We start from the raw sequence: 12,989 nt of genomic DNA, 5'->3' as shown, positions 1-12,989 counted from the left end.
AAGACATGGCTGTACGGTGCTATACCTTTGCCTTTTCCGTACAGGAAGGAATAAGGGGCCCACTTGAACTAGGCTCGCCACCAATAGAGTGTAGTTGGGCAAGATGGAGAAGACGTTTACCCGCAGATGCGTACCGAAATTAACTTTAATGCATGTAGATTTTTTAGTTCTTTTATTTTTTGTAGTTCGACGTTTAATATGTTACTTGGGATTAAATGGCTTATTTATTTATTTTATGTAAAAAAACGGTGATAGCCCAGTGGGTAAGACTTCGACATCACTTTCGGGGGGACGAGTTCGAATCCCAGACCGCACTTCCAATTTCTCGGTTAAGGAAAAAATCTCTGATGAAACCTGCATACCTGAGAGTTCTCGATAATGTTCTCAAACCCTTTTAATGTAGTAACCCCTTCTAACTGTGGGAGGAGACTCGTGCCCTGTGGCAGCCTGTTATGGGTTGATATGAATATGATGTTAAGTTATAGTTTTACTTTAATACATTTTCTTGTGGAGTATGGAAATTTCTTAGTTTGGTATACCCAACAAACAGCAGTACAAAGTTCTACAGTATCGGTGAATCGATCTTTAGAATTACTGTCACTCTGACATTGTTTGAGTTAGGACTCAAACACTTGGAGTTGTTGTATTGACTTTGCAATTGTTGTCGGTGTTACTTGTCAGCGACGAGTTGTATAAGCTCGCATTGCATATTATGCCTAACTTGTGAGGTTGTTAGATACAATAGTGCATGGCTTAGCGTATATATTTGTATATTTCAATTACCTAAAAGACCGGTCTTTAAGGTAGTCGATGTTTATTAAAACTTGATAAATATGAAACTGGAATATTTAATAATAACAACAACTTTTGGATGTCTTACTTTGTTAAAAGGACTTTTTGTATTTTTGTTTTTTTCTGTTTATCTCTTAATATGAATTTTATACAGGACTTTCCTTAACTCGGTACTGACAGAGTAGCAGCGTTGTGGATACATTAGTATGCGCAACATTATCAGAACCCTTTTTGGTACGACACGTTAGATTTAAGACTATTAATAATTATATAAGTCTATTTGTGTTGTTCTGGGAAATAATAATATTCTATTCTATTCTATCAGTTTAATGGTAAGCTAATCTATTGGGTGGTGTAGAATTACACCTATCTGTATATTGCATTCAAGTGGTGGCAATTCAAAGTAGTTATACCACTCCACAGGTCTCTTCTCTCACAGGAGAGATTTAAGAGCGAACAGCGCTGTTCGTTTGTCACCACCACTCCTCTTCACGCGAGTTTCATACGAGACGACTAAGGAGATACCACGGAAAACAGGCAGCAGCGCCCTGTGCTATAACTACCATCCACGCGATCACCAACCCGTCTGCCCAGCCTGGTGATTATAGCCAAATCCTTCCTTTTGGAGAGGCCTTTAGTTGAGATGTTATATACTCTATTAGATGATTTATCTCGTCGACTCGTAATGGGACGTCATTTGAGAACTTTACTGGCAAAACGCCCTTTGTATTAAATAAAATTCCAATTTACACAAATTTGTTAATAAAAAAACGTTGCAATTAAACCCTTGGTAACTTTTTTTCAAATTTATTTCGTGTAACGCTTTTAACTTGTATGTAAAATAAAAATTCACCCTCCAGGGGCTGTGTAACGACTCGTATAAAACACTGCGTATTCCCAAAAACGGGTCCCGAAATGATTAAAAATGTATAATAATCTCATAAACGTAAATAAAGTTGAAAAAATATTTCAACTTTAATACTTAAACGTGTCCCGTTAACAAACCTACTGACAAATTAGGTAAATAGGTAAGACCTAAGACCTAAAGTTTACATTATGTTCGTGTGTTGTACAACTGTATTTTGTTGTAGCATATTTAATTTATAGTCATAAGAGCGGAAGTAAATTTATTTCAAAACATATATTAACACACCAGGTTTTTATATTGCTGTAGGCTTTTTATTTAATACCCATATCATGGGTGTGCATAGGTAGGTATATGGATGTATAATGATTGGTTCGCCATCCGAAAAATTGGATTTAGTACGATGTCACTAAGCTACCATGCATTGTTATCGAAACATTGTCAGTTCGGGATAGCTGTTTTTAAATTCAATTGTATATTTGTCCTACACTAATCATATTCAAATCTTTTTTTTTTTTTAATCCTAATTTTAAGAGATGATTCGAATGGCGAATCATCTCTTAAAATGGACTGGGCTGCCTCTCTGTAGTGTAACATTACGTATAACTACATACAGCAGTAGCCAGGACTGTCATCGAGAGAGGAATTGTTATTGTCTCTTCTCGATACCAATCCCAACCAATCGCAACAGTTTTCTTGCTGTCATTGAATGTGGGTAGGCCAACACACTGTTAAAATATCCAACGTAGCTTAGAATCAGCTTGTTAAAGTGCTGTTCGTCAGTAATCTTCGTTCCGGGCACTTTCCATTAGAATATGGACAACGTCTTCGACCACATTGCAGACACTACAATTGGGTGTATTAACTTTTTTCATCATGTAAGCAAATTTATTTAATGGAATATGCCTGGAGCGAATGCGCGTCATAAGTGTTACATCTGGTCCTATTAAAGTACCTATTGTAAATCCACGGCTGTGTAGAGGTTCTGGTAATTCAAATTTTGTAAGCTAAATAAAAGCTGTGGACTGCGGCGTAAGGCCTTCTTACCGTGGGAGGAGACCCTGTAGTAGACTAAAAATGGATTGATGGCGATGTATACATACCTCAACTCCACATGCCCGTTCCTCAGTATAAGCGCAAGGTAGTCTCCGGACAGGTCATCGTGTTCTCCCGTCAGCAGCAGAACTCCCCGAGCCCGCTCCGGTCGGACGCGCAGTCGTAACCGCACTCGCTTGTACGCCCCGCGCAGTGCGCGCAAAGCCAGCCACGATGCGCCCGAGAAACGTGGCGTTACGATTTTTGAATCTGTGAAGAAAAATTGTGGTTATACAATGAACATGAAGCTACCATATATATATATATCAAAATCTTTCCAAATATTTTAAAGTAGAAAGAATTTTTTGTTTGTTTGGAATCAATAGGCTCCGAAAGAACTCTAATGGGTTCTACTTTTTTCTTTAATCTCACTACAAGTTAGCCCTAGACTGCAATCTCTACGATGGTAGCGCGCTAACCTGTTAGGGATTATGGTGGTCATACCCCAAACCGATTTTTACACGACATTGCACCGGAATACTAAATCGCTAAGCGGCACGCTTTTGTCGGTAGGGAACGGTAGGGTAGGGTAAGCCAAGGCCAAGGCTCCCCACCAGACCAGACCAGAGAAAATTAAGAAATGCGGACCTCCTACTTAAATTCACAGCGCTCACCGTTACGCAAAGGGGGACTTAAAAACTTGAACTTACGTTTCACCGCCAGGTAGCCTTCCATTAGAAAGTATTTTCCTGTCCGTCTGTTTGACTTTTTCATCATAGCGCTCAAACGCTTGATTAAAAAAAAAGTTTTATTATTAGGTACGATTACTTCTGGGTCGTTCCTAATGTAATAAGTCTAAAGGTTATAGGTGCTGCCAAAGCTCTTATAGTTGTGTGGTTTTTAAACAATTGAATTTTATAACTTGTTAAGCAAGTTAAATTGCTTGAACTACTCGAAAACTTAATTAAATTTACTATTACAATGTTAAATATTTTAATAATAACAAAGCGGTATATTTTTTAAATTGCTTCCTGTAAAAACTATAAAAGGCCGAATAAATTTCAGCAAGTAGGTACGTGAAAATGCAAAAGTATAAATGTAGGTAATGCACAGGAATAACATTTATTTTCACCATTTCGTGTTCGCGCGGAACATGTTTTTATTTAAAATATAAACCATATCGTATTCCGTATAAAGTAAATTACCAGCGAATTGGAGTTTCACTATATTTATTTTACGATTGCCAGTGACTTTGTCGATGTCAAAGTTCGGCATAAAATGAGATCGATTAAACTCTTTGTTTGTTATTAATTAACCTGGAATAACGTTGGAATAATTATGTAGTATCTTATCCCACCCTGACATTAGAAAGGTGGGGAATAGGGACTATAAGTTGAAGTTTGTCAAAACACTGCAATAGTATTTCAACCTTCTGCCACTTTTATTTATACGCCCCTTTAACTGCAGATAATCTTACGTACGTCTCTAAAACATGACCGAACAATATGGGCCTTCGTACCTCTATAGGTAACTCAGACATCCAGATTTCGAGAATCTTCGCGACATTTTCTCATACGAAATTCCTCAGCGCCTAAAGACAAAAGTCGTCCAACAGTGCGTATTGCCAGTGATGACTTATTGCTCGAAAACATAGTCTCTAACTCTGGCGTCTGAAACTAAAGTGTCGTTAACTATAAAAACCAAATTTCGAGAAATGAACGAAAAAGCGCGAAAATATAAAACGATGCCACTTGTACATACTCGTAACTTAAGTATCGTTAAGTTACCCTTTAAGACGTTTTCGACTTTGATTGCAATTAATTATCATAGCTTTTTACGAAACATTAAAAATAATTTTAAAAACTAAAAAATAATTTTAAAAACTAAACTAAAATGTCTCTGAAGAGTTTAACGACTGTTTAGGTTAGGGTATGATGTTTAAAATTCTAAGTAACATAACACTTAAATTCGGTAGTGTTTTTTGGGGAGTATTGTTGAACTGAAATGTGGCTTTTTTCAGATGATTCGGTTGAAATTACTGACGTTTTAAGTTAGCAATTGCTTATAAACTTTTGAGGTTTTCTAATAAATGTGACGGTAACAACAACAATTGAAGGAGCAATTGAAGTCCGAAAGTAGGTAGTCTTTTATTTTGCTATACTTAATATATTTTCCAAGCTTTTACGTTAGAAAGGACATTCAAGAAACTTAAAAATACAATGAAATATTGTTAAAACAATAAAAATCAACTTTTTATAACAAACCAAAATATTAGGAGTTACTATATATAAAAGAAGAGATGTAATGGTGTTTTAAAATAATATTAATGAAATGAAATGAAATGAAATATTTATTTTGCTAAATATGGGTTAATTATTGGTGTTTAGGATATAAAGTTCCAACATATTCTGTTAATACATTAACATGCAAAATTAAGACATTAATATTTGGTTTAGACATTAAGTCATATTAATATTAATCTTATTTGTTTTCAATTATTAGTTTCAGTTATTTAATTACAATTCTAAGTTTGAATGTCAAATAAATACAATTAAAATTAAATTAAATTAAATAACATGTCAGAAAATTGAGGTCACGCACACATGCAGAATTAAGCGTGGACCACAGATATTTCATGATAACCATAGCAGTTAAGGTATTCTGCGATGGTATAAAATGATTTGTCACACAACCAAAGAAACAGTTTCCTTTTAAAGGTTTTCAAGGGTAAAGTAAAAATAAAAGCGTTACGAACGTAAGCTTTTGATATGGGCATAGGTAATTGTTATTTTATAAAGCCCTCAATAGGTCAATAGGTAATTATGAGGGTACAATAATTTTATACATCGTTGTGACCGTTCGTAATAGGAACGTTAAGAAAACAGTCTAAGACTTGAATTAAAAATCTAATATCACATTAATTAAAAGCATTAAATAATTATCACAATTAATTCATATACGTGCATGTCAAATTTTAATTTCATAATATTGCCAAACTTTCAAAGTCAATCATTTTATTAATTTTTGGTACACTTTAATTAACATTTAATTGTAAAATTCATTTATATCGTAAAAACTTTTTTCAATCAACCAGTGCTTTAATTTTGGAGAGGCATGGCCTGTATCTGTGCTCGTAATCTACTATTAACTTGACAGCCATAAAAAAAGCATATTTTAAAATTTTTTCAAATTACATTTTCGCATATAAAGATATCCAATCTTTGATTAAAATTATAATTGCCTTTGCGCTTAAAATACCCAGGAGGATATATTTGATCAAAATAGATGTATATCTTTGGCAATATTAGCACATATAGTTCTTTGAATAATGGTCTGCAGCAACGAGAGGGCCTACACCAAAAATAGCCCGAATACAGTTCTTCTGAGATCTGAAGGCTCTTTCAATATCTACTTCTTTGTAATACAGTAGGCCTGTGCCAGTACAAAGGAAACTGATAATCCCTAATTTATATTCCATACCTAATTGATCCTAAATTATGGCAAGTAGTTTATTTGCTTGCTGAAAAGCTGCACTTCATTATAGATACAGATAGAAAATGAATGCTTATATTACCTACTATAAATATTTGAAACAATACGTAGTAAAACTCGTCTCGTCACTTACGCGACGTCTCTCGAGTCTTTTAGTTGTTCTACTACTACTGGCTAGTTTAGAATTCCACATTAAAAGGCTTCAACTCCAATTAATTTCAAATGCAGGTTCCGCGCTCTTATAAAAATAAATAGCCATTGGCTTACTTGGACATTCTGTCCGCCGCGTCTGCTCCGAAAATCTCAACTCGCAGGCGCACTACATTATTTTTTTAGCTAGATGCTGGAATAGTTCGTATAGTTATATTTAAGTTAAGTATTGCGGGATACAGTCATTTCAGTCTAGGAAAAATATTTTTTTGCAAAATATTACTAAACTGTATCGCCGTTATGTATAATTAAATACATTTTAGTCTAGCATTTTCGTTTAAAGACATTTAAGTTATGAAACCGTGCACCATAATTTTGGATAAAATTTAATTTAAAAATGAACATAGTTACTTTAAACACATTAAAGTTAAGTAAAATTAACAAACGACATTATGGTTAAGGAGTTTAAAAAAAACCTTGTAACAATGAAAACTAACGCTGCTTTGAGGCATTTTAGACTGGCAATGTTTAACTAACGTTTAACTAACGTTAAACATTGCCAGTATACGTTTAAGTATTGTTATCATATAAATAGGTATAGGTATGTACACAAATAGGTTATTATGTATAGGTAATTACGTTCTTTATATTGCTATATCGAATACTTCAGCAAATAGGAAAAAACCGGTTAGATTGATCGATAGAAAAAAAATTGTAAGTAAGATAGCGTTAAACAACCTGATTTGGCCAAACATTAGTTAACGATGTTATAGCTTGAGGAGGGCAGAACTGAGTACCTCATAATTCTTAGAGTCACACAGCGTGAATGGAGAGGGCTATGCTCGGAGTACTTTCAGTAATGAAGTGATTCGCAGAGCTACTGAGGAAGCTCCGTAAGTTGAAAGCATGTAGTGGCATTTGGCGGACCACGTAGCCTGGAGGACTGATGGGTGTGGGGTTTTTTAAAATAAAACGTTCAGACGGTTCATTTTAGTCGATCAATCGCATAACCTCCAATTGTCAGAACAAACGATCAATCAAATCTTGTTGAAAGTGATTCTACTACGATGGGACTTAGAATTTTGAAAATTTAGAATATTCGGAGTTTTAACCTAGTGGTTAAAACTCTGAAAATTCTAAATTTTCAATATTCTAAATTCACCGCTATCATCGCTTCAAGGCAAGGTGGATAGGCAACATAAGAAGAGTCACAGGAAGTCCCTGTGGGGTTTCCAAGGTAATAGAATTGCGACCTAGATCTGATGAATGAAGCGTTCGTACGTCCACGAGCAGGATATCTATCTCTTAATATAAAGACATTGCAAATGTGACTCAGAACCCGCGAACCATTGGATTGTGTGGAATGAATTTACCTAAGTAAGAGCTGGATGGATGATTAACTTGAACGGGCCGAATTTCGGCTTTAGAGAGGTAAGTTTGTGCCTGGTAGAACAAGTTAGGTCGGTCCTGATATATAACGCTTACATCTGAAAATAATCGTAACATAATCGTTTGACATCCGACTTGCGCAGTGGGCGCTAATCCTGCTTTCTTAGTCCGTGGGTTCGATTCTTACAAGTGGAAAATGTTTGTGTGATGAGCTTGTACTTTTTTCAGGGTCTGGGTGTTTATCTGTATATTGTACATAAGTATTTATGTATATTACGAATAATAAACATAATTTTTTATGGATTTATGTATATTATTCCTAAAAATATTAATCAGTTACGTTAGTACCCGTAACAAAAGCTACGCTTACTTTGGGGCTAGATGGCGATGTGTGTATTGTCGTAATATTTATTTATATTTATACTTAAAATTCAGACTTCGTTATCTTAGCTAGTAAACCCTAACAATGCAAACAAGACTGAGAAAAACATACTCGTGAAGTTATAATATTAAATTAGAAATTATCCTCTAATGACAGTCCCCAAACAAAAGATAAAACTCGAAAGTCCTAATGTCAGTGGTCCTAACAAACGTTTAAACAGCTTTTTGGCTGATAAAAAAGGATTCGTCAGAACTTTTCTGGAAACCTCATTTGTTTTGCTGGCGACGTATTCATCACGAGAATTCAAACACCCTTGTAACTTTGAGATTAGGGTCATATTGTGGTTTTACTACATAGAAATTAGTGCGGCCCTGGATTTATTATTCTTTTTCTAGTAATTCGTTTTATCTTGAATATTTGTTTTGAAATGTTTTATTGGTGTTGTTTGCTAAGTTAGTGCATAAAGTAAGGACAAACAAACAAACAGACACACTTTTGCATTTATTATATTACTAGCTGTTGCTCGCGACTTCGTCAGCGTTTGATTTTGTTTTTTTATGAGGCATTCAATTTAGTTGTAATTCTAAAAAAATTTAAAGTATTCAGTATCGCTAAGCCTTAAATGAGGGATTTGCTGCTGTCCGCTGAGGAGTTTTCTCCTCTATCTCCAACCACATTCATCAGATCTACACAGTTTGGGCAAAATTAAACACATATTATAACCTCTATAGTACAAATAGAATTATTTAAATCGGTTATAATTTGTCGGAGTTATGGTGTAAAATCGTCAAACACTTCCAACCAGGGAACCGAGCTTAATGTCTAGATAAAAAGTATCCTATATTACTTCTAACACTTCAAAGAATATGTGTACAAATTTTCATGAGGATCGGTTAAGGGATTGTAAATAATATTTTTATTTTTAAATTAAAGTTATCATTTCAATTTTTTAATACTGCAAGGCATATTTCCTTACAGAACAATATAATAACTACAGGTTATCTCAACAAGGCTCCATAAAAGCAACAGGAGTTAATCTGAAATTATAATGAGCGGGCCTTATTACTTATTTTACGCGCGCGGTTGGAGGTGGAAGCCGTTTACAGCCGCTCTCATAATCTTCGTTAGCCTGTACATTGTACGTAGTGAAATTCCTTTTTTTTATAACAATTTTTAAGTGTCTTCAAGGTTTTTGCCCTTTTTGAAAGAAAGAAATATAACTTATTATCAATAAATTATGTGTGTAATGTGGATAAGTATTAGTGTGTTATCATTCGTAAGTATGTATTTAATAATAATACGGGGTGTATTATTATTAATCCAATACCAATCGGTTTCCCTTGGTTTTCCTATTCCTAAGGTTGCCTGGAAGAGATTGCTACTGAGCGATGAGGCCGCCTTTTGTATTCTACTTTTTAAGTTTCCTCTTGTTGTGTCCATTGTTTTTTTCTTCTTGTGGTGTACAAATAAAGTGCTTAAATAAATAAATTATTCTACGTATTACAATTTGCAACACCTAACGTACTTAGTAGGTAGTACCTAACATTAGGTGCTGCCATTACATGCATTTTTGTTTATTAAGTTCCGTATATGTACTATGTGTCTCGTTGTTCTAGCTAGTCTAATGCTTTGACATTAGCATGTTTACTGTGGGGTAACGCTGCTGATATTGGCACTATTTTCATGCTGCAGGAGAGTGCTATTCGTGCGAACTATAAAATGGGTCCGATAGAGTCATTGAAAGATAAATTTAAAGATGATGTTAAGATACTGACAGTTTTTAGCCAATACATATTTGAAAATTTAATGTACGTTCACAAAAATATATCTAAATTTAAGAGAAAATGTGGCTGTAATAACTTTTTCAATAAACTACCAGTTTATATGAGATGAATAAAGAAATATTTAACTTTGACTTAGACTTTGACTTTGAACTATAGACCACGAGGTCCTGGGTTCGACATTCGGGTCGGCATATAAATGGCTATTATTGGATAGAAATTCACAATATCTGCTCGGAAATTAGCACGTTGAGCCGTCGGTCACAGGTTATTGATAATAATAGAAAACTCTCTCTTATGGGAGGATAAAACTATATATATCCTATAGCCGTCTCCAAAATGCAAGCTATCGCTGAGTTAAATTACAAACTGTGTTATATGCATAGGCAACAAACAAACAAACAAACAAATTAAGTAGGTACTATCAAATTTGTGTTGTTATATATGAATAATCAACGTCTGTTATGTAGTATTCCTGTTGAAAATCTATTTTGATTTCACACACATCGCTCGCTCTAAAACCTACTCTCTTATGAGTACTATCATAATACTATCTATCGGATAGAATAATAATGGTTAATGCCCTCTAGCCGGCATTGGAGCAGCGTGATGGGTGTATACTCTAAAACTATGGTACTAACTAGTTTAACTACTTATGGTGGTTAACTAGTTAAACTGCTTATGGGAGTATAAAATTAGTTAAATCCTATGTTCGTCTCCAGGGTGCTATCTATGTGATACATTACGTTAAGGTCGGCTGATGAAAAGTGGATGAGCCGAACATATGTCACATAGAAACGATAATAAATTATGTACTATTAAGTTATAGTAGTATATAACTATAATCTACAACCTTTATATAGTATTTCTGTTGAAAAGCTATTTTGATTTCACACACAACAGCTGCAGTTGAAGAGTTGGCAAATATTGGTTTGGAACAAACTTTTGCACGAACCACTTCTGATTCGCGAATTTCGCAACTTGCGGTCTTAACAAGGAATATTTTAGGGCTGTGTCTTGTTCTTAAAGAAAGTTACAGAAAGATAAATGAGATAGCAATATAAAGTTAAGTGTCCTTTTGAATTTATCTGTAGTCACTGTATTCCACTATGAATGTTTTGGGAAAATTCAACCATAACGTTGCGGAACAAGGGATGAAAACATGGTTTTGTTGTGCTTGGTTGTGCGGCATTTTCCAGTTTCATCATGATCATATTAATCCATTACCGGCCCTCTACAGGGAAGGGTTTCCTCCTACAATGAGAAGGGGTTAAGGCCATAGTCCACCACGCTGGCCCAGTGCGGATTGGTGGACTTTATAAACCTCTGAGAATGAAATGTAGAACTCTCAGGCATGCAGGTTTTCAAACGAGGTTTTCCTTCATCGTTGGAGCAATTGATATTTGAATAACTTAAAACGCACATAACTTATAAAGTTGGAGGTGCGTGCTGGGATTCGAACTCTGCCCCCGGACAGTGAAGTCGAGCTCCTACCCACTGCGCTTTCATCTCTTATTGTCCAGTTTATTGTTTGTAAAACCAACTATTAAGTGGATGTTATTTTGCCCTTACGGTCTAGAACATTTATCTTAGTAAAAATTTGCTTATATAGCAAAGTTCCTTTAGGATAGTTTAAAAGCGACTTCTATTATGATGATGAATATGAAGTTTTACTTAAAAACTATACGTAACGTAGTGTAATACGTTTACGTATAACGTTATATTGGTAGGTACAAAAGACGTGGCTAAAGTAACTAAACGGATATTAATGGTACAATGGTATCTTTCAAAGGTCTCGGAATAATAAACAGGATACTTTTTATCCCGCGAAACCTCAATAGGAAAGGTTATTAATTGTTTTCCTTATCATTATTTATTTCGCGAAGCTACTTTCGTATTATTGTCATTATTACGAAAGTAGGCATGGCATACATATATGCGGGCAATACCAGCTTTTGCTCTCGATTTCAGGCGCATTTTTTTTGGGTTTTTAGAGATAACGTGAACACCGTTTGTTTTCCCGGCATGAAAATTATCCTTTGCCCATCTTCAGCATGCAAAAAATATGTTCCAAATTTAATCAAGATTGGCGCAGTGGTTGAGCCGAATATAGGTTATAAAGAAAATAACAGACAAACTTTCACATTTCTAATAGGCGCAACTAACCGATACTGTGTGCGCCGCGATCTAGTTGACAAATTAAGACACTGACGAGGTGTTGTAGGTATAGTTTCAGATAATTTAATTGTTAATACTTATCTCTATTTATTGTAACCCCAGCTTCCCCTACTAGTACGAATTTCCGGGATAAAAGTTACATATATTTCCAATTCCAAAATGCACGTTATGGGTGTGCCAAATTTCGTCAAGATCGGTAGTGTCGAATAAAGGTAACCATCAAAGTAACATGCTTTTGCATAACATTAAATATGAATAAAAAATATCGAATTCAAATTCAAAAATGTTTTATTCATGTAACATATTAACACTAATGTTAGGTGATGGACGATGGTGATAACTGCATTCGTTAAACTAAAACTAAAGCTAGGAGGGTTCCTAACGCGTCCTGGTATAAGAACATCCCACAACAAACTTAGCCGGTTTTATTTTGTTATCACCATCTCACAGACATGTTGATGTTGATCCTATGTTCATCTTCAGTATGCAAGCTATATATGTGCCAAATTTCATCAAGATTGGTAAAGCAGCTGAGCCTACTAATAGGCAACAGACAAACGAACTCATATACACACTTTCGCATTTATAATATCAGTTATGGATTAGGCCTCTTTGTTTAGAAAATAACGGTTAATGCCCGAGGGATGTTATAAAATATTTATTTGTTAGGTGGAACTAAACATCATGGAGTGGTGTAGGAAAGCATGCAGGAACCTATAGATCAAGCACCCTATATCACTTAATATAATTCAAGCTCGCATTCTTTAATACGGGCGCCACTGCGAGGGTGCGGTAATCGAAAAATCCTGCACTAGGACTGTTAGGGTTGTCAGTTTGAAGTATAACATTAATGTCACAAAATAGCTTGGCATACCATATAATCTTTTAATACTGTCATTACCAGTGGCGTGCACTAACGGGGCAG

At 35.0% G+C, this 12,989-nt stretch overlaps 1 protein-coding gene across 1 annotated transcript in view; it reads right to left on the bottom strand.

The window, feature by feature from the left end:
* The window catches only part of LOC120624052, a 208,219-nt gene that overhangs the window by 39,031 nt on the left and 156,199 nt on the right, over positions 1-12,989 (bottom strand). Inside the window, exon 6 of the mRNA XM_039890384.1 lies at positions 2,761-2,962. Coding sequence (XP_039746318.1) covers positions 2,761-2,962 — 202 coding nt within the window. The remainder of the gene's footprint in view (positions 1-2,760; positions 2,963-12,989) is intronic.

The sequence above is a fragment of the Pararge aegeria genome, chromosome 1 (assembly GCF_905163445.1).
Source record: "Pararge aegeria chromosome 1, ilParAegt1.1, whole genome shotgun sequence".
Taxonomy (NCBI): Eukaryota; Metazoa; Arthropoda; class Insecta; order Lepidoptera; family Nymphalidae; genus Pararge; species Pararge aegeria.
The sequence above is the reverse complement of the archived record's forward strand: the minus strand, read 5'-3'. Positions and strand labels throughout refer to the sequence as shown.